Below are 20857 nucleotides of genomic sequence, written 5' to 3' on the forward strand. Positions count from 1 at the left end.
TGTGCTTGGGGAATCGACAGTAGAGTACAAAGACACTTGACTTATCTACCACAAGTACGTATCAAATGTTTTTACTGAAACTTGAACACGCTACAGCTTGCAATCGGATCAGTACAAATTTTTTTTGCGAATGGATCAGTACATTTATTTAGAACACCTAAACTAAAATGAACTCATCAGCACTGCTCGTCCTCCGCTATCTCGCCACAGTCCTCGATGACAACGCTCTGCGCCGGCGTCCCGCTGTTGCTCCCGACCTTCTCCATCTTCTCGACGACACCATACCCATCCACCACCTGCCCAAACACGACGTGCTTCCCATCCAGCCACGACGTCTTCTCCGTGCATATGAAGAACTGCGACCCGTTGGTGTTGGGCCCGGAGTTGGCCATGGAGAGCACGCCCGGTCCGGTATGCCTCAACTTGAAGTTCTCGTCGGCGAACTTGGCGCCGTAGATGGACTCGCCGCCCGTGCCGTTGCCGCGGGTGAAGTCGCCGCCCTGGCACATGAACCCGGGGATGATGCGGTGGAAGGCCGACCCCTTGTAGTGGAGCGGCTTGCCAGACGCGCCAAGGCCCTTGGCGCCGGTGCAGAGGAGCCGGAAGTTGTCGGCCGTGCGGGGAACTTTGTCGGCAAAGAGTTCCATTGTAACGCGGCCGGCGCGGGTCTGGCCTATCAGGATGTCGAAGAAGACCCTGGGGTTCTTCGCCATTGCTGCGATATGCAGATCAAAGACGGCTTCTTTCTTTCCCTGGACCAATCAAACGTAGATACATAAGCTCAGCATATCAAAATTTCAGATTTTTTTTAGATTCGTGGGGTTATGGAAGAGAGGGAAAACAAAATCGAATCAGGGGATGTTAATTTGGAGTGTGCTCATCATCCTTGCATGGTCTCCAGGGTAGCACTGCTGGAGATCATATGGCGAGGAGATGAACATTGATTTGGCACAAACATTGAGCTCAATAGGCCTTTGGATAATGACGCCTAGAAAGCCTTCGATATGTGCAAGGCTAGCAAAGATCCAAAGCGAATCAAACATCCATAAGAACAGAGAGAAGAAGCAAGATCAAATCTACCTTGGACTCGGATGGTGCTGCTGTGAAGAGACGGATGGAGCTGGCGGCTGCGTGGGGGAGATAAAAAGGAGATGGGTTTAGGGTTTTGAGAGTACACACACCTCGGATTCTAACGGGCCTGGGCCAATGTGGTTGCTAGCCCATTTTTACTTCACCTTACCGGGCTTGGTAAGTAGCCAAGCCCATTCAAATGAGTTCAATAGAAAATCTCAGTCCATTATTTTGCTTGAAACAGAACAAAAACAAAGAAAAAGTATTTGCTCAAATATAAAAAAGAAACAAAACAAACTACCAATAAGATTTTTACATAGTACAAGTTTCTATATAAGAGTTTGTTTTTCATGGAAACTTTATATACGACAGCTTTTGTACAAAATTTCCATAGGATATATAGCTTCTATATAGTACTCTAAGAGCATCTCCAGCCGCGTCCCCCAAAGCGTCCCCCAAAGGGATTTGGGGCGCGCCGGACAAAAAATGCGTTCCAGCCGCGTCCCCCAAAGCCCATTTTTGTCCGGCGCGGCTGGATACGGTGTCCGGCGCCCCGAGCCCGTCCCCGTCCCACAGGGGACGCTCCGAGGACGCCGGACACAACGAAAAGCGAGGCGAACCGACGCGGGCCCGACTAGTCAGCGGCTCAGTGAAAAATCGTCTCCCATTCCCGCCAAATCCCGCCCCTCCCGCCATATCGCGCCTATCCCGCCGCGCATTTCTGGCCTCCCAACACATATCCCGCCGCCGATTCATTTCTCCTATCCCGCCGATTTGTTTCTCCCTCCCGCCGTCCACCCGCCGCCGCTACCCTCTCCCGCCGTCCACCCGCCGCCGCTACCCTCTCCCCATTCCATGGCGCCGCCGATAGCCCCCAAAAAGATGGCCAAGAAAGCGGCCAAGAAGCCGCCGGGCAATGCGACGAAAGGGGCGAAAGCGCCGTTCGCGAAGCCGCGGAAAGTGCCGGCTCTGAAGATGAAGCCGGAAGGATGGACCGACGATCAATGGCAGCAAGACTATCTGCGCCGGAAGCTATCGACGGCGGAGCGGAAAGGACGAAGGGCGGCGGAGCAGGAGAAGAAGGCTCTGGCGGCGCGCCAGCACCAGCACATAATGGCCGGGTGTATCGCCGCCACCAACGCGAGCCCATGGAGTACGTCCTTGCCGGTGTACGTTTCGGGAGTGATCTCTCCGTCGTCTTCCGCCTTCTACAACGACGGCCCCTCCGGCACTCCCGGGTGCATGACGCCTAACTTGTCGCCCCACTACCAGGATGTGCTGCCGCATGGCGGCTTCAACCCCAACAACCTCTACTCCCCGGCGTACGAGCAGCGCGAGCCAGGACCCGGTGCGGACGGCGACCCTTTCAGTGGCCGCAGGGGGGCGCTCGAATTCGAGGGCGCCGGTGCGGAGGGTGCTGAGGAAGAGGGCGGGAGTGAGGACGAGGAGGACGATGAAGAGGAGGACGTGGACGATGAGGAGGACGACGAAGAGGAGGACGTGGACGACGAGGAGGGTGCCGGCGACGATGATCTCGTGGAGGTAGACGCGGACGGCGTGAAGAAGAAAAAGAAGAAGAAGGCGTTGGGCACACGAGGCCCCAAGTGGACGGTTTTGGAGGATCTTTGTCTGTGCGAGTCGTGGGCGACGGTGAGCCATGACTCCATCATCGGCGCCAACCAAAAATACGGGAAGTATTGGGCGAGGATCAAGGCCGAGTTCGATGAGCGCATGCTCATCAACAGCGACTACAAGAAAGTGACAATGAAGAGGAGCCAAAAGGCAATGTCGACGCGATGGGCCATCATCCAGGCGTCGGTGAACTCCTTCCATGGATACCATCACGACTTAGTGACCAGAGCCGATAGCGGCGCCGACGTCTCCCAAATGGTACGACTCTTTCTTCCATAATCTGTAGCGCCTACATTGTGTTCGATGAAATGATTCCGCTTCCTTTGGCTAGTTTGATAGGGCCATGGAGGTTTACGCGAGGAACTCGGATGGGCATAAGTCGTTCGCGCTGATGCATTACTATACCAAGCTCAAAGGGAACGAGAAATGGAGGTTGACGCGCCAGTCGTTGTCCAAGGGAAGGACGCCATTGATCTGGACGCCGCTGGCAACGTCGGCAGGACGTCCTACTGGCAACAAGGCTGCCAAGGCCGACTTGGCCGACGCCGCGTCGTCTGAGAAGACGCAGGCGTCGATCACGAAATGCCTCGCGGACGTCTCCTCGACCTTTCTCTCCCGCGACAAAAAGACCGACGAAAGGTGGGCGGAACTGCTCAAGAGGCAAGAGGAGAAGTTGGAGCTGAAGAAACGCAGGGACGACATGTCCCTGCTGAGAGCGTCTACAGAGGGAATGTCTCCACGGACGCGGGCGGCGCACAACTTCTTCAAAGGCCAGATCCTCGACGACATCGAAGCCAAAATGGCGGCGGCCGACGCTGCGGCCGACGCGGCGGCCCAGGAAGCGGCAGCGGCAGCGACAGGAACCGCGGAGCAAGAGCCGGCTGACGCGTCTTCGACTGCTACACCATCGTCGGCCTATGCGACGGCGGCGGAGCAGACGGAGCATGCACAACACCAGGCAGATCGCGACGAGGTCGTCGTGATCGACGGGCCTGCGTCGACTCAGGATACGTCGCCGACGACCAACCCCTTGTTCTAATTTAGCTTGCACTATGGTCTGTAATATGATCGCGCGCCTAGTACTCTGATCGCGACGATTCGGCGGGAACGATCTCTTTTGAATGCAACAATTTGAATTTCTGATTGGGGCGGCGTTTGGGGGACGCGGCTGGGGAGCGACGTCCCCCAAAGGCGGCACGAACAAACCACTTCGCCCAAACGCTCAATCCGGCGCCGTTTGGGGACGCTTTGGGGGACGCGGCTGGAGATGCTCTAATAGTATACAAAATTATTTATCTGAACTCTGAATAAATATGGCGGTCCGTTGCAGCCTTGCAGGCCAGCCAGTGTTGCTCTGAAACATGTTTCATCTTCCTAACTTGGCACAGGAAGCTGTTTTTAGTATCTCGTTGCCCCATACACCCTCCGTCCAATGAATAAGACACTATCGTTAGTCATGTTTTTCTTTCTGAGTAAGAATTTTCTAAATATATAAAGATTATTGGTATAAAATTAGTACTATTATTTGAAAGCGTTTTAAATACAAATTTAACAACACAATTATGTACAATATAACTAAGATTTTCTTGCTCAATTTTTCTGTCAAAGTTAGTCTTGCAATGTGCATGTACCTTTTTCATCGAAACAAAGATAGTAATGTACATATGTGGTGCAAGTGGGATGTACCCGGTCGACTCCACCGCCATGTGCAAGCGCTCAATGGATGTTGGTCCGGGAAGCAAGTGTAGTAAGAGCATCTCCACTCGTCCCCCCGAACAGGCCCCCGGCGAGCGTTTTTTCCATCCGGACGGCGTAATTCGGCCCAGTCGCGCCCCCGGTTTCTCGTTTTCGTCCGGATTTGGGCCTAAATTCATCCGGCGATCCCACGACATCCCCGGCCCCCCGGGGAGCGCTCGGGGACTCCGGACGAAACGAAAGCGCGCGAAACGGCGAGGAAACTTCCCGCGCGTCTGGTGGCCCCAACTTGTCGGCGAGAGAAACCGATCGTCGTCCTCATCGCATCGTCTTCCGCGCGCTGTAAAAGCCTGCCGCCGGTCTGCATTCGCCGGCCACGCGGCGAGTTAATGTCGTCGTCTTCCGCGCACGCATCGTCTTCCGCGCGCACTAAAGGCTGCCGCCGGTCAGTCGCCGGCCACGCGGCGCATTCACGCGGCATTTAATCCCCCGCACCAGCCACGCCTATATACGCCGGTCCGCTCGCCGCGAGGGGTACCCCGTGCTCGCACTCTCCCCTCTCCCTCCACTCTCCCTCTACTCTCCAGATGGCGTACTACGACGACGACGGCGCAGCCAACAACGGCTTCCCCCGCCGGTCGCTCCACGCGTGGGAGGGGCACCTCCTCCACCAGGCGGGGTACCCCTGCCCGCCGGACACGAGGCCTCCCGGAGGCGGCTGGCGGCTAAGTGCTGGCGGCGTACCAATCCCGCCGCCGCCGCGGGGCCACGCCCTCGACGTCGCCATCGAGGAGGCGAGGATGACCATGACCGACGAGGAGCGCGCCGACCCGCGCCACCACCCCGACAACTACACGCGGTGGAACTCCTACTTCCTCCGGCGGTGGGAGCGGGAGCTGGCGGCCTACGACGGCCCGCCGCCTCCGCCTGCGCGCAACAACGCCGCGGGCCGCCGACGGTGGTGGAGCGCGCGCGGAAGGTCGGCGGCGAACGTCATCGCGCACATCGAGGCCGGCAACTCCCCGGTGCTCACGATGCCCCCTCCATCGGCATCGAGGGCATCGGCGAGCCGCCGTCGGGGAAGCGCTGGCAGCCACGGCGCATGGCTGCCGGCTCGTCGTCTTCCGGATCGGCGTCGAGGTCATCCTTGGCGCCGGTGAAGAGGAGGAGGCGACGTCGCCTTCGACGCCGGTGCGCGTCAAGAAGGAGCCGGCGTCTCCGCCGACGACCGAGAAGGGCGCAGCAGCGGCGCCCTCGTCATCCGCGAACAGCCTTCCGCGCCGCGAGCGGCGGAAGAAGACGAAGAAAGAGGCCGCCGCAAGCCGGCTCGCCGAGGAGGAGGCGAAGCGCGCGGAGGACGCCGCGATGGCGGAGGCGATCGCCGGTCGCCGCACGACATGGAGGAGGAGAAGCGCGCGGACGACGCCGCATCGGGCCGCCAGCGCGGCCCAGGAGCGCCGAGCGGCGGAGGAGCAGCGCGCGGCTGGACCTGGCCGCCGCACGCCAACTCGCCGCCCGCGCCGCTCCAACCGCCAACGACGATGTCGCGCGGTACCGCCGTCCTGCGACACCTCCATCCGGCGTCGCTGTCCCCGTCGTCGACCTCGAGTCCTCCGACGACGACTGGTACAAGCCATCCCCGGGGTGGGGAGACGCCGGACAGGGCAGCAGCAGCCAGGCCGCGCAGCCGAAGGCCAACGACGACGGCTCCGACGACGACGGCGGCGACTACACGGTGTTCTACCGCCATTTCGGCATGTAGAGCGCCGTGTTTTAAAATTAACGTTTGAATTCCCCTAGCCGAATTCGAAATATAGTCGAATTCGGCCTCTATGTATGAACTCCACCCGTAATATAATAAATATCATTAAATTTAGTCTAAATTCACCCGTTTTTAGCCGTAGTTTGTCAAGTTTCCGTTTTCAAAATTCGCATCGTTGACTTCGCCTGGGCACGCGGCTGGGAAACCGGCGCTCCCCACGCCAAATCTTCATCCAATCCGGACGAAAATTTCGCCGGATTTGCGCGTGGGGAGCGCCAACGAGTGGGGATGCTCTAAAAACAAACATGAAGACAAACATGAAGACTTGGCACATCTCAAGTGGCCCGACGCAAACATATCGATGTGGTCCGTTTGTGTCTGTCAGGCACGTCGAGAGCAAAACCTCAGCCTAGCGGCGTGACACAAACGGGATAGCATGTCCGTGGCTATCCATTCACGACTTAAATTTGGGTTGGCAATATGTTGCCACGGACCGTTCATGTGTCCACGATAGCCGTCCACAGCCCGTCATTGGCACATAATAGTACTGATAGTTCATTTATATAGATGGTTACAATGTTGGTTAACCTAATCTAAGATGGCTGTATCTACCCACTGTTTCACGCCCTACCACGGCCATATCGGTGTCGGCTTGCGCTCTGAGAATGCCCATGTCGGCGATCATCCTCAACATCACCTGCATCGCCCGGTCTTGTTCCTTGTCCGCAGCCTCACGCGCTTCCCCCTCCATCTCCTCGGTGACGTCCTAGGCCACCGTGGCTTCCGCCTCCTTCCCCATACCCTCGAGTCGAGGACCTTGACGTACATCCCGAACCGCTCCTCGCGAGCCTTAGGGGCGCCATACGCTTTGGTTCCTCGAATGCCTCCTGGATGACGAGCGTCGCCGCATTGTCGCCATCGGGGTAGCCCTCACATGTTGATCCTCACCCAGGGTGGGTTGTGGTCGGCCATGGATGTTCGTGGGCTGGTTAGGGTTTGCCCTCACTATATCTACGGCCAGTGCGAGAAACAGTCAGGCTGCACGTGGGAAACAAAAAGCAAGTGCTCGGGAAACGGCTGCCCGCGCGGGATGCTAGCACCAGTATTAATCACATCATCGTCCATGATGGTGGGCAATTTGTTGCGTCGGGCCGCTAGTCTGCTCCCCAAACGGACAAAGCTAGGGGTGCAACCAATTTTGTGTCCGCAGCCTAACCCAAACGAACCGAATTGGACACATTCGATTCAATGTTCAAAATTGGCCGGGCAGCCAGAGATGCCATTACCCAGGAAAGTGTCGAGGTCTCTTGCGCGAAGTGTGAAAGTCTTGGCCCGGAGTGATTTGATCGAAGTTCTCCGGTTTGTAAAATTAGTTTTAAATTTTGGTAGACCTATCTTTCTTTTTACAGTCATTACAGCGTGATGACGGTAGTACGAACTATATATGCATATTGCTGAACTAAGATGAACCATCAAAATGTAAGAGTCATCTCATACTCATGAGATATTACAATCCTTAACTTTATATGCCTTGAAATTAGGCAATAGAGGTGCACAATTTATGGCTACTAGGGCCCTAGAATTTTCTAAGATTGTGCCGGTTGCTTTTTCTTCTTCTTTGCCCGTTCACGCCTCTCTTCTTCCTGAATCATGAGCAATTGCTCTTGATCCTCCTTTCTTCCAAGCTTTGCACTGTACACAACAATGGAAAAAATCAGTACTGTTTAAAAAAATCATTGTCACCAAAGTCTGTACAGATCGCTACGAAGGCGGCATGAAAGCGAACATAATGTACCTTCTTCTCTCTTCCATCTGTATGCTGGCAAAACCTGCTACCATGTTTCTATCATCCTCATCTCTGCCAGCGTATTTAGCCGGATTGTACCTGCACGCGTAGGACAAAAGCAACAGCAATCAGTAATGAAACACTCAGCTTTATCTGTAGTGGGTTACGGATACCATTTTTAGGAAGTAGAATAACAACACCAGTTTTGTACGATAACTGAAAAATATAATACCAAAGACGGCAATTAATAATAAGAAACAAGCATACTTTATCGTCTCTCTGACCAACTGACGAACTCTCTCCTCTTCACTGAGTTTCCTTTTCAGTCCAACCTTTGTCTTGCCGTGAGCATTGTAAACTGCACTTGCTGGAGATGGCTGCCAAACCATATTCAGATAATCAGTTTCGAATAATTGGTAGTACATTTATGTAGTTTTGATAGGATTAAAATATCGGCAGGGGTAAAACAGAATGTGTTAAGAAATGTCACCTTTGGTTTTAAGGATGGAACCGGCCGTTTTTGTATCATTTTTTGTCTGTCCTGAGGCAGTGCAGATCCCGTGCGTGCAGACTGCTGCTGGCTTTGCACAGACGTATTCACCCTTCGAACTTGCGACGATGGCAGGACATGGTTCTGCTGCCTCTGACCCTGAGGCGGCCGTTGGGCTTGTGACGGAAGCTTCTTCTGGACAGCAGGCGATGCCTGTGGCCTCTTGCTCTGCAACGGACGCTGCAGGTTTTGGCCATTAGAGGATGCCTGCAACCCAGGAGCTTTCTTGATGACGTTGGACGGTCTGGATCCGCTGCTGACTGAAGGATTCGTCTTTCTCCCGTTTGGTAGTGGCAGTGGCTTCTTCACCTGAGAAGACACCTTGCTCTGTACACGGGCCTGAACGGATCCATGGTCCTTTGGTGTTCTGGTAGGCTGGCCTGCGTGCACCTGGTTGTTTTTTCCAGCAGGTTGCATTGGTCTACCATGGACCTCGACCTCTGTAGATGTAAAAAAGATTAAACCATTTTGACAAAGAAATTAGTTGTCCAAACAATGGGAGCTTAACTAGTAAGTACGCACCAGTTTTGGGGGATACAACAGGCTTAGATTCAGGCTCTTCCTTCACTGGGGGAGCAGGTGTATCAGCATCGTCGGAGAAGAGGTTCGAGTAGTCCCTGTTCTCTCTAAGGGTGTCAACCTTTCGTTTAACCTTTGTTAAAATCTTTGGTTTCTCCTCATGGTCGCTTGCATTTGGCTGCGATTTCGAAGACGACGGAGCAGCATCTCTCTACAGAAAATTATTACGGTCGTGTAAAGTTACTTGACAGTTAAAAAAATGAGATTCTTCATCAAGTTTATAGTAATGTAGTACATACTCTGGAGGGTACGTTCTGAATCTCCCTCATGATCGACGAGCTCCCTGCTTCAATCAGTCGTGGAGCAAGTGCGGGGGTGGATGGCCCAAAGAAGGTGCCAAATCTACAACGAATTGGTGACGCCGTTAACAACTCAAAACGAATGCTATAATCAAGAAAACCAAGGGGAAACTACAGTATCAGTACCTGGACCTGGCTGGTTCTTGCACAGGCGGCGAGCAGCTGGACGTCCCGGCGCCGGCAGACAGATGTTGTTTCCTGTATTTGGCCTTTAATTGCTCCCTTATGGAAAGGATCTCCTGCACACCAACCGGAGGTTCTTCCTCAACCTCTTCTTCTACTTGTTGTTCTTCTTCAAGTACTTGTTCCTCCTCCTCAGCATCCGGGAGCTCCTCCTCCTCTCCCTCATTATCGCTTCCAACAATGAAATCATCAAGGTCGTCGTACTCGTCCTCCATTAGCTGGATGCACATCAATCAATGCCATTATTAAGAAAATTAAGAAGGCGATCTGCTAATCATGCATATTAGCATTGGCTAATTAGAGTGTATATGTCGAATTTGTGATACGATCTTGCTGGGTTCCTTTTTATTTTCTGGACAATCATGTAATTGGGAATTATACTTTACCAAAACAATGAAGAAACAAAAGATACGTTTCAATGGCGAAAGAGATCTTACATTGCTTTCATAGTCGTCATAGTTCGCCATCTCTTCGACTCTGATCTCGCCGAAGGAAACTCAGAATAATAGTCCCTACAAGAAAGGTCGGATTTGATTACGTGAGTTTTTTGATGATTAAGCCTGAAATCAATGAGTCTAGAGCAAATCGAACCTAGATTAAAGAAAAATCCTCGATCGTGTTCAACAAGAAACAAACGAGATCGGAAACCTTCTATGGAAAAAGAGAAACGAACCAGTACCAAAGGAAAGATTTTCCGTCTAAAAAAGGAACAAGAACGCGTTTTCCGGAACGGAACGAAAAGATCAAGTCGGCGGAAACAAAGAACCCTAGCTCTAAACACGCAGCGGCGAAAGCCTCGATTGTATATGGTATAAAAGAAACAAAATTGTATCGAAGGAAAGAATTTTCCGTCTAAAAGGAACAAGAACGCGTTTTCCGGAACCGAACGAGAAGATCAAGTCGTCGAAAACAAAGAACCCTAACTCTAGACGCGCAACCGCCTCGATCCCGCCGCCGCGGGGAGGCAGGCGATCGATCGAACAGAGAAGCGATCGACGACGGAATTACTCACGGCGAGATCGAGAGATATCGGATCGATCGAGCTCACCTGACGATGTCGCGAGTCCCGGGTCGCCGGAAGGAGAAGATCGAGGCGGGAGCTCTCCTCGCGTCCGTCCTGCGGATCGTCTCGTCTGGTTCTCCTGGCGCGCGCGTGGGCGGGTGTGGGAGCCCTGGGTACGTACTTATAGTGGCCGCCCGAGTCGACGCGCCTCCTCCTCCTCCTCCTCCTGGCGGGACGAGGAGCGGCTGCCGCCTTGCCGATCCCATGGTGGTATCTATCGGGGTGCTCCGAGAGATCGGGGCGCCTGGGAAGCCCAATTGCCCTCCGCGCGCGCTGTGCCGATATAGCGAGCTCGATCGATCGATCGCGGAGCGAAGCCCACATCCATCCATCGATCGCGCGCGGGCGGGCGTTTGCAGCACGCGCCGAATCCGCAAGATCACCGATCTCGCGTCGACCTGGTTGAGCGGTCGTGCCGTCTTTGTAGATTGAACGGTTGAACCTTGCGCTCTCTCTGCGAATGCTTGTTCCCCACGCCACCACGTGCCACGGAACGCACCATCGCACGCGCGCATGCGTCCGTCCGGCTGTTGAGATTGCGAACCGGGCGGTTTGGGAATTTGAGGCCGAGGAGGATCGTGGGTGACTCCGGAGTCCGGACTGAAAATTGATGGCCGGGATTGTCGGATCAGATCCTGAATTTATGGGAGAAATAGGGTTTCTCCAAATAAAGCTGTGGGAAATACTTTTGGGAATGGTAGTTTTTAATTGGTTTATGATCGTATTGATGACTGGTTCAATGCTGTGAACGTAAATCTCGTCGTACATCGTGGCGATAAACTTGGCAGGTTTGACCGTCTCTGCTCTCTGGGCGAGCGACAATAGGGTAAGTTTTAGAGTCCTTTTTTATTTATTCTGAGAAAAAGGTAGTAAATCAAAGGCTCCTAAGTTTGGGGTACAACCTTAAAAAAACCGCACGCTTGCCAACCCTGACATTGCGCGCCCGGGTGACCAACGCGACACCACAAAAAGAGCTGCTCCGAACTTCACACTTACACGGCAGAACCTTGCTGTCGTCCACCCAGCGGCGGAACTAAGCCCAAAATGTTGGGCGGGCCAATACACTAAAGATGGGTAAAATAGGCTATTATTGGGCTAAATTTAACAAGCATATAGGCTAAAATTACTTGGGCTGGGCGGGCCATGGCCCGGTTTTGCCCCAACATAGGTCCGCCACTGCGTCCACCATTGCCATTGTCTTCTGCTTGTCACTCCGGCCGAAGCATAACTCAAAAGATGTAGCTCTTAAGAGGAAAATGTCCGATCGCGAGGATCTAGGGTTCCACCGAAGTTGACCAAGGGGAGGGGTGAGAGATTTACCTCAACGACACCTACATGTAGGGACGGTGTTGGTTCCGCCACCACCAAAGACAAGGCTTTCGCCCCGATCTAGCTTGCGAACCTCCACCCAATGTCTCCACCGGAACCCACTAACCTCCACATGCCGACCTTGAGGTCGCGACCCAGCCAAGTAGTTGAAGCCCACCAAAGAGAGTTGTCACATGACTAGGCAACCAAACTAGGCACCCGACAGATGAAATGTAGGAGACACCGCTCCGAATTCCACGGTGACCCCGAGGCCACGATCCTGCCTTGCCCACCAAACTCAAATTCACATCTTCAACGGCGTTAAGACCGCACTAAAGCCACACCTCCAAAGCAGCAAACATCGTCCGGAGCCGAGATGTCACAACCCCAACTCCACCACACCAGAGCAGACCAACCCCGCTGATTCAAGCCGCCGCGACGAAAGACCTCCACCATGCCAAGCCACTCGACCAATGGGGGACATCCACTGCCCTGAGTCGCGCCACCGCTCTTCTATCACGCCCACCAGGAACACACCACGAGGCCAGAGCTGCACACCACAGTCTCCTCGCCAGACAAGCCGACGACCTCCTGCCTGAGATCCTCCATGGCCGCTCGACACGGATCCTTGATTTTCCTGCTAGACATCGCTCCAGGCTGACATGAGTGTCCGACTCAGTTTCTCCCAATGCATCCTGTTCGTCCAAGTTACCACAGCTGACTCACTGGGTGCAACTCAACACTTGTTCATGTGATGACTCAGTGTACTCTTAGAACACAACATATCCACCAACCAGTCGACCGACCAACTATCTTGACTAGTTGATTGTTGTGTTCTAAGAGTACACTGAGTATTATAGGGCGAAAGCAAATGTGATGACTGAAAGCACATGTAGGCAAAATACCTCAAATTCACAATCCAATGTAGTCAATTCAACATCTCCGCCAGTTTCTCCTCTGCTCTCCAGACTAGTTTCCCTTTTGAATCACATGGATCTCTTCTTACAATATAAAAAGGACATGTATCTCTTCAAATTTTCTTCTTCTTTTAAATCACTAATTTTTTATATAGATAAAAGTTCATACCACATCAGAATGACGCGGAGAATCAGATTACATAGTGACTATTTTTAGAATCAAATCCTCTACATCAGTTTGAGAGTACGGTACAAATCAGAATTTTTGAATGTTGAACAACAACATTTTAACCTGCAGCTTGGCGAGTCCGAAACACCTCCTTGGTCAACCCATAATAAATTATTTTGCCACCAGGCCATACAAGAAAATTCCAACCAATAGGAGATCCACCAACCACATAAGACCCTTGCACAGTTTTGCCGAGGTGCTTTGGGTGATTTGCCATCTCACTGCATTGGATTTCCTCTGTTATTTTCTCCGCTGCACTTGCTGAGTTGCCAGTCATTAGGCTTGGGTTGCCGGTACACCATCATTTGCAATATTAGGAGGAGTTGCAGTCTGACCTGTCTGAGGAACTTGATTTCTTTCTACAGATGGAATTGGCTCCGTGGGCCCATCCTTCACAGCTCCAGCTAAAGGCTTCTCTAAAGGTTTCACAGGTTCACAAGAGGCACTCAGATCAAGCCTCATTTTCTTGGAGAGTTCCATGACTGTCTTTATCTCTGAAACACACAAAAAAGACAATGTATGTCAAGATCCAACATATTAAGAAGTATAAATGCAAAAATTGTCTTTGGCACCGAGCTCTAGTGGTCCTGATATCATAGCCATCATTTCATGTGATCTGGTACCCGAGTATCCCCTTTCCTAACTGTTTTCCGGTGGTTATGTTCTTCTGTATACCAGCCCGTCTAAGCATTAAGTCAAGTGCAAGGAACGGCCACCTAAGGCAACAATCCCTAGTTGAACATGCCTCGCGACTGACATATCCCCACACCGTTTACTCTGTTTCTCTCTAGGAGCATAGAACTAGTGCCCAAAGTGTTAGGATTTTTTATTCTTTGATGGGTTCCATGCGGCCCATAAGTTGCTTACAATATTCAGATAAAACATATCTTTCACACCAAGCTAACACGTCTGCAACTTGTTGTACATAGGCTCAGAAGTCAGTGTCTACGAGTAGCACTGCCTAAAGTAGATGGTGCCCTAGGAGTCCATCTTTCCAGAAATAAATATGATGGACCCATCAAACTGTACTTTCATAAAATTCACTCCTAACATTTGTCAAAGCCAACTCTACTATCCTCACCTCATAATCCATTTTTCATTTGACCAACTTTTAAAAAACCTCTTAAACACTAATTTATATATTGCAGCCTAGTCGCAACAAAACTAATCACCTGACTTATAACAGTTTTAAGTTTCTTGCATTAGTTAAAGATAATTACTAATTTACCATGGACAGCCCAAAATAATGAGACATAAATTGTTAAACCTCTTTTATCCATCCAATAAATACGAATATATTGGCCATTGCAAAGCCGTCTTGCTGGCCATTATGATTGTGTTGTCGGCACCACAACATCCAACTTTACATCAGATCACCTGTCTCCCTTGTCAGTGTCTCTATTTTATCTGTTTGTTGCGTGCTTCATGATCCCAACATGAAAACACATTCGTCACACTATGCACACGCTACACCTCTCACACTTGCTATTGTTTACACCGTTTTCCGGCCCACCAATCAGCCCCTTCTAAGGTGATCACCCAGCAAGTCCTAGTCCAACGAGAACATTGCATTAACACTAAGCTGCGCCAAAGCGTAAAGTCTAACATCTAGCCATCCTAGGAGATCACTGATCATGTCACAACATTGAGTATCCACTTGCTCACGAGCACACTGGTTTGCTCTCTCTGTCAAGGCAGCGTGCAACACAGCTACTAAATCTTTGGAAGGATTTTGAATTCAATCTACGTCAGCAAGCTATGTGCTAAATTACCATCACAACATTCGACCTATAGCCCTATGATAATTATTTTGCATTTTTAATTTATTAACTCCATGCATGATTATATGTGAACAATAAAATCATGCATGGAGTTAGAAAATTAAAAAAGAGAAGACTTATCGTAGGGAGGTTGTAGGTCGGAGGCAGTTCAGCACGTACTTTGTTAAGCCTAGCTTGCATTCAAAATATGTCCAACGGTTTAGTAGCTTTGATGCACGTTGGGCTGACACAAAGAAAAAAAATCAGTGTGCTCGTGAACAAGTGGATACTTGTGTTTTAGTAATTACTTTTTAAGTAATGCAAGGAACTGAAAATTATTATGAGTTAGGCTATTAATTTCGTTGCGATTACACTGCAATACATAAATTGGCCTTTTTGAGTGCTTGAAATGTTGCCAAATGAAAAATAGATTATGAGGCGTGAATACTCCTAATATTTTTGGCTCTAATAAATTTTATTAAAAAAATTCCTGTTGGCAAAGAAATGGACTTGTAGGGCACCATTGCTACTTCAGATAGTGCTTGAGGGCCCGCATACAACATGATGCAGATGTGTCACCTTTGATTGCGTGTGCGTGTTGGGTGGGGAGGGGGTTATGTTTGATCTAAACAGTGTAAGCAACTCATGACCGACAATGAACCAACTTTGTATTTAAACCAAAGGGTAGACCACAGGTACACTAACAAACAACAAAGCATCCTAAAACTGGGCAGGTTTTCACTTGTTTTGTGCTCCCATGGAGGACCAGCGAAAGAAATCTCTTGGGCGAGTACACGGTGTGGAGACATGTGTTTAAATAGGCATGTTGGCACATGTGAGAGTTTCCTACACATTAGTTATTGCTGAGACAAGCTGGTATACGGAATAACATAAAACATGATCACTAGAATACAATTCGGAAAAGGATGTATGGGTGCAGGGGCGGAGCCAGGATTTTACCATGAGGTAGGCGAGAAAGCCAATGATCACATAGGAGCTGAAACAGCACAGCATTGTCCTTTGGTGAAGGGTTCCTTGACTTTTCATTGTTTTGTACTACACAAGATGTACCTTCTTTAGCTTAGGCCAACCTTTTTGTTTGTTTATTTATGCATTTGGTTTTCGGGACGTTTTGGTAGCGCTTCTTGACGTTTTCTATACAAAAATTTGCATATATTTAGCTGCGTGTTTGAGAAAAAATGACAATTGACTTGATAATATGAAGCAATTGACTTGCATAACCATTTTGTTACTAGTGTTTTTCTCTTTATCTTTGAGGCATAACAAAGTGCACAGAAAGACAGATCTAAAACATAAAATGTAATATTATTTTATATGCAAGTTCCTCAAAAAAAAAAACTAGACTAGAACGCTGCAATTTATCCCCAAAATGCTATCCCCTCCGTTCCAAATTAGTTGTTGCAGTTTCGGTCAGATTTGGTCTAGATACGGATATATCTAGATACGTTTTAATGGGTAGGTTCGCTTATTTTGGAAAAAAGTTGCGACAACTAATTTGAAACAGAGTGAGTAGCAGGTAACTAGCAGCTACAAATGGTACGGTAGGTTTTGTTACCGTGGGATTAATCGACGGGTCGACGGCCTTCAAAGGCACACTGGTCTGATCTGTTGGCGGTGTGATTAGTGGATGGCGAGCGGCGGCGGGGGGCAGGCGCCGTAGCCCTAGCAGCGAGACAGAGGCTTCAGTTCCAATCAATCGATTGATGAATCTCTTATCGGTGGCGGCGAGACAAGGTATGGGAAAATACCACAAACAGCTTCAGGCTATGTGGGCTGTTTGTTTTGTTGGGCTTCCGTGTGTAGTTTGATGTACCGAGTTCCAACCAATCAAACATGGGCTTAGGTATAATAACCCATTAATGACGTAACTATGTATGACCATTAGTATGCCTCTGCCACTGTATGGATGAACTTATGGCTATGATACCAGGACTAACGGAGCTCGGGTGTCAGAGACAATCTTTATTTATAAAGGTGCTAATTTCAAATTTAGACTTTTTGCTCCTATATTAACACACATTCACATCCATCGGATATGTAATTCTCCCTAAGTCCACCTTCCACATATTGTTCTATTCTCGCCAAAGTAGGTGGTTCTATATTTGTCCGCAATCCTCGGATTGTGTACTTCTTATCAATTCAACTTTGTCTACCATTTCCCCCACAGTAATTGGAAGACCCAGTGGGAGCTCATTCCAGGTTACCAACTTGGCACTCTGATGTCCTCTCTGCCACTCATATCAAGTTTTCATTCCTTGCTGCCAGGGGGCAGACCCAAAAAGAGCTGAGTGGGGACAAATTTCTCAAACCTTTTTGAATTTCAAAGAAAAGGTTCAATTTTTTTTAGTTCACAAATTAAGTGCCCTCCACTGAATATTTTTCCTAGGTCCACCCTGTTGCTGCCCGCCTAACTCATGCAATGTAATTATAGTCCCTCATGCTCCACCTCACTAACAACCACAAACAGAACTGAGGATACCTCTGGATGAATTTATGATAATGCAACAGTGTTGATATTCGGATCCACGGCGAAAGAAGTTGTTTTTTTCTCTCCTTCCCTTTCTTCTTTCCTGGACCGTAGGTCACCTAAGATAACTAATGCCTTTCTAACATGGTTAGCTCTGAGATCGGAACCACATGGAACATGTGGGTTAGCAATCTCATTATTTAATTAGCTTGTAGAAGCTCTGAGATCGGCCATGTGAGGACATCAATAGACGAGGGGTTGACGCCTGTGGGTAGCTCTATTTTATTGTCTCCAAGTATGTTCGATGGGAAAAATTACCTCTCAGAATCTCACGAGCAGCATCACTCTTCCGGAAATCAGTAGCTTCGTGGACCTTAAAGGAAAAAGAGGCAAACAGTTCAGAACAAAATACCAGCTTAACATACAAAATAATTCATCTAGCCTAAGCGCGTGAGAGATCGGATTGGCAGGTTTCTTCTGCGGTCCTGCAGACGAAAAATTGACCCTAACCCCTGCTTTCCGGAGGTTAAGAGACCAACTAGCTAGCAATTTCCACATACGCATAGAAATTATTAGGAGATGGTGGCATGTAGGAGTGCGGACCTGGATGAAGCGGAGGCGGAGGTCGGCAACGGTGGCCCGGATCTTGTAGTAGGGGGAGGCGTGGAACCCCGCCTCCTCCAACTTCCGCTTCTTCGGCGCCGGCGCATCGTGGTGAGGAGGAAAATGAGGGAGATGATAGGAGACCTTCGCCGCGAACTCCGGGGCTGGAGGAAGAGGAGGTGGTGGCCGGGCGGTGGTATCGGCGGGTGCCGTAGGAGCGGCCATGTGGTCAGTTGCTGGAGGGGGAGGTGGCGGAGCAGCGGTGTCGGCTGATGCGGTCGCAGGGGCTGGAGCAGGCGGCGGGACGGCGGTGTCGGCGGCTGCAGCCGGAGTAGCCATATCAGAAGGAGCAAGGGAGACCTTCTCGGCGGGATCCGCGGCAGGAGGAGGAGGCGGCGGCGGGGCGGCGGTGTCGGCGGCTGACGGCGGAGCGGCCATGGCTAGCTGCGTTTAGGGAAGTGTTTTTCGAGTCTCAGAACTCGGCTAGTCGGCCTCCAGGGCAGGCTATCGACGGAAGCTGGCAACCTGTTCCGGTTCAGGCCCGAGATGACCTCTGCACTCAGGGCATCTCCAGCGCGTTCGTTTGGGCGTCCCAAATGGTCGAAATCGTCGGCGCTTCCGTTTGCGGTGAAGGTGCCTCTAGCGGAACGACGCATAATTTTTTTTCCATTCATAAAGTCATAGTTTACATTAAAAAACATAAAAATGCCATAAAAAATCTAGGTACTGCCTACTGGTCGTCGTCGCTGACGAGGTCGTTGAACTCCGGCGTCGGCCATGGAAGCTGGTACGCCGGCGGTGGAGGAGGTAGGGCAGGCTGCGGCAAGCCGGCAACTGCGACCAGGCCGTCGCCTGCGCAGGAGGCTCTGGTGAAGGTGGCCAGGGATCCCAGGCCGTAGCAGCAGCTGGAGCGCGGTCGCTGGAACGCGTCGGCGTAGCCGGAGGAGTCGCGGGCCTACCCTGCAGCAGCGCGGACTCGCGGAGCTGGATTGCGAGGCCGTCCCACAAAGCGAGCTCGTTGAGCTCATCACGCTCGCTGTTGGCGAGTGCCATGGCAATGGCCTCCTCCTCGGTAATGTCGGGCGGTTGGGTCTCTGGATCCCACGCCGCCCCGCCGTCGTCGTGGTCGTACTCTTCGGGCTCGACCTGCTCGTCCTCGTCCTCGGCCTCGTCCTCGTCATCGTCCGCGTCGTCCTGGTCGTTCTCCTCTTCTTTCGCGGCGATCTCGCAGTCGAAGAACTCGACGTCCCCGAGGTAGCCAGCGCGGCGGTGCGCGTCGAACTCCCACGTTCCGAAGGAGATCCAGTTGTAGGAGTTGAGCGCGTACGCCGGATCTTGTTGGAGATCCTGCGGCAAGATGGCTTGGCGGCGGCGTACCTCGTCCCGGCACTCTCGGTCCTCGCGCGGCACTGGGGTACCGGCACGCGCCTGGAGTTGAGGTAGCAGCCTCCTCCAGACAGGTTTGCGTCCAGCCATGGCTGACGTGGGCATTACCCTTCGGGTAACCGACATTGCCCTACCCTATACGATCTAGCTGGAGGCCCATGAAGGTACTCGATGGCAAGGCGGCCCACTAGGATGGCGCAGCAGAAGAATCCTTGGCGGACAAGACAAGGAAGGAGCCGAACAAGGAAAGTTTAGAGATAGGACTGTTGTAAACCTAGTCATACTCGGTTAGATCTCTTGAGACCTGGCCTCCTATATAGAGGCCAGAAGAGGGGCTGCCGAGGGACATGATCAATCTGAGCAATCTTAGCCACCAGAAGTTTAGAGCTAGGTCACCGCAGCACTTAGCCTCTCGACGAGATCTCAGCCGAACCCTTCGGCACCCCATTGTAACCCAATATTCTCATAATCAAGATCAAACAGGCAGGACGTAAGGGTTTTACCTCATCGAGGGCCCCGAACCTAGGTAAATCGCTCTCCCCGCTTGTCTGTGAACCGATGTCTCGTGTCAGCTTACAGGATTCCATCAACCCTAAGCCCCTATCAGAGGGCATTGCCGAGGAGTACCCTCGACAATTGGCGCCGTCTGTGGGAAACCTGTTGGCACCGGGCAGGTCATCGGCAGTACCAGTTACATCTGCGGCGTTCTTACTCGAATCACCGATGCCATAAGATCCGAAAGACTCGATCCGCTGCGGATCCTTCGAGTTCGTACCACATCCCGAGGCGCCGCACCCGATACCTGCAGAATCGTGCGGCGGCATGAATACTACTTTTGGTGGTGTCCACTTTATTATCGACTCCGGAGGCTTCCTTCGCCTCCCTAGGACAAGTGCATCTAGCCCGAAGACCTCAGTTTCGGCAGGTGCCACTCCGGCAACAACCTTGGAAGTTCCATCTAGAAATGTGCAAGAAGGCAACCGAGGAAGTTTCGACGTCACAACGGGGCGAAGGAAAAGACGAAGGGACTCGCGCCGCGAAGAGGAAGAACGAATAGAAATTCGACCTCATCAGTTCGAATGAGGATGCCAGGACACGCAATCGATCCAGGGCCGCGCTCGTTCACCGTATCTATCGGCTACGGAGCAGCTCGAGGCACCATGTTACCTTCACTCTTACATCGATCCGAAGGATGGTCGAGAGAAATCCAGCCACCTGCTAAGGGACTGCCGACATTTTTTGGAAATTCGGCAGTTCTGCGACAACCTCAGAGCCGAAGCCATGTCGAGGGTTCACATAATGGAGAGAAGGGCAGGATCTTACAGTTATCCGCCAGAACCATACGTGCCGGAGCCATACAAGCCAGCAGAAGGAGACAAGTATGTACCAACCGAGGTGTTCCCGAAACCATGTGGGCAGGTCAACATGATCCATAAAACCAGCTTTTCAAAGAGGAAAGTCAAAAAATTCTCACGAAAAGTAAAATATGCGGAAGTCGCTATGGTTGATACACCCGAATTCATCGACTGGTCAGATCAGAGCATCT

At 51.4% G+C, this 20857-nt stretch overlaps 3 protein-coding genes across 3 annotated transcripts; all 3 read right to left on the minus strand.

Moving 5' to 3' along the window:
* Positions 1-20: 20 nt before the first annotated feature.
* On the minus strand, positions 21-1187 carry LOC127306761 (peptidyl-prolyl cis-trans isomerase CYP19-3). Its single transcript, XM_051337466.2, has 2 exons — positions 1081-1187; positions 21-752 (listed from the first exon to the last, which is right to left on the minus strand). Exon 2 carries the CDS (start codon positions 711-713, stop codon positions 177-179), a length of 537 nt encoding a protein of 178 aa, XP_051193426.1. The 5' UTR covers positions 714-752; positions 1081-1187; the 3' UTR covers positions 21-176.
* Positions 1188-7599: 6412 nt separating this feature from the next.
* LOC127306760 (uncharacterized) lies at positions 7600-10182 on the minus strand. The gene is made up of 8 exons (XM_051337465.2): positions 9995-10182; positions 9501-9775; positions 9315-9417; positions 9019-9226; positions 8437-8936; positions 8214-8323; positions 7956-8045; positions 7600-7852 (listed from the first exon to the last, which is right to left on the minus strand). Exons 1-8 carry the CDS (start codon positions 10022-10024, stop codon positions 7747-7749), a joined length of 1422 nt encoding a protein of 473 aa, XP_051193425.1. The 5' UTR covers positions 10025-10182; the 3' UTR covers positions 7600-7746.
* Positions 10183-12955: 2773 nt separating this feature from the next.
* LOC127306759 (uncharacterized) lies at positions 12956-18471 on the minus strand. The gene is made up of 4 exons (XM_051337464.2): positions 17926-18471; positions 17641-17695; positions 13410-13568; positions 12956-13335 (listed from the first exon to the last, which is right to left on the minus strand). Exons 1-4 carry the CDS (start codon positions 18361-18363, stop codon positions 13133-13135), a joined length of 855 nt encoding a protein of 284 aa, XP_051193424.1. The 5' UTR covers positions 18364-18471; the 3' UTR covers positions 12956-13132.
* Positions 18472-20857: the final 2386 nt, after the last annotated feature.

This window comes from Lolium perenne, chromosome 6, assembly GCF_019359855.2.
Source record: "Lolium perenne isolate Kyuss_39 chromosome 6, Kyuss_2.0, whole genome shotgun sequence".
Taxonomy (NCBI): domain Eukaryota; kingdom Viridiplantae; phylum Streptophyta; class Magnoliopsida; order Poales; family Poaceae; genus Lolium; species Lolium perenne.

Bases quoted from the DNA above. Each gene is read 5' to 3' on its own strand.
- LOC127306761 (XM_051337466.2), bottom strand. From the start codon at position 713: ATGGCGAAGAACCCCAGGGTCTTCTTCGACATCCTGATAGGCCAGACC.
- LOC127306760 (XM_051337465.2), bottom strand. From the start codon at position 10,024: ATGGCGAACTATGACGACTATGAAAGCAAT. The intron at 9,227-9,314 runs GTATGTACTACA...AATTTTCTGTAG, and splicing joins TTCAGAACGTACCCTCCAGA to AGAGATGCTGCTCCGTCGTC. The intron at 8,046-8,213 runs GTATGCTTGTTT...CTACGCGTGCAG, and splicing joins TTGGTCAGAGAGACGATAAA to GTACAATCCGGCTAAATACG.
- LOC127306759 (XM_051337464.2), bottom strand. From the start codon at position 18,363: ATGGCCGCTCCGCCGTCAGCCGCCGACACCGCCGCCCCGCCGCCGCCT. The intron at 17,696-17,925 runs GTCCGCACTCCT...TTTTCCTTTAAG, and splicing joins TCCGCCTCCGCTTCATCCAG to GTCCACGAAGCTACTGATTT. The intron at 13,569-17,640 runs GTAATTTTTCCC...TGTGTGTTTCAG, and splicing joins TGCTCGTGAGATTCTGAGAG to AGATAAAGACAGTCATGGAA.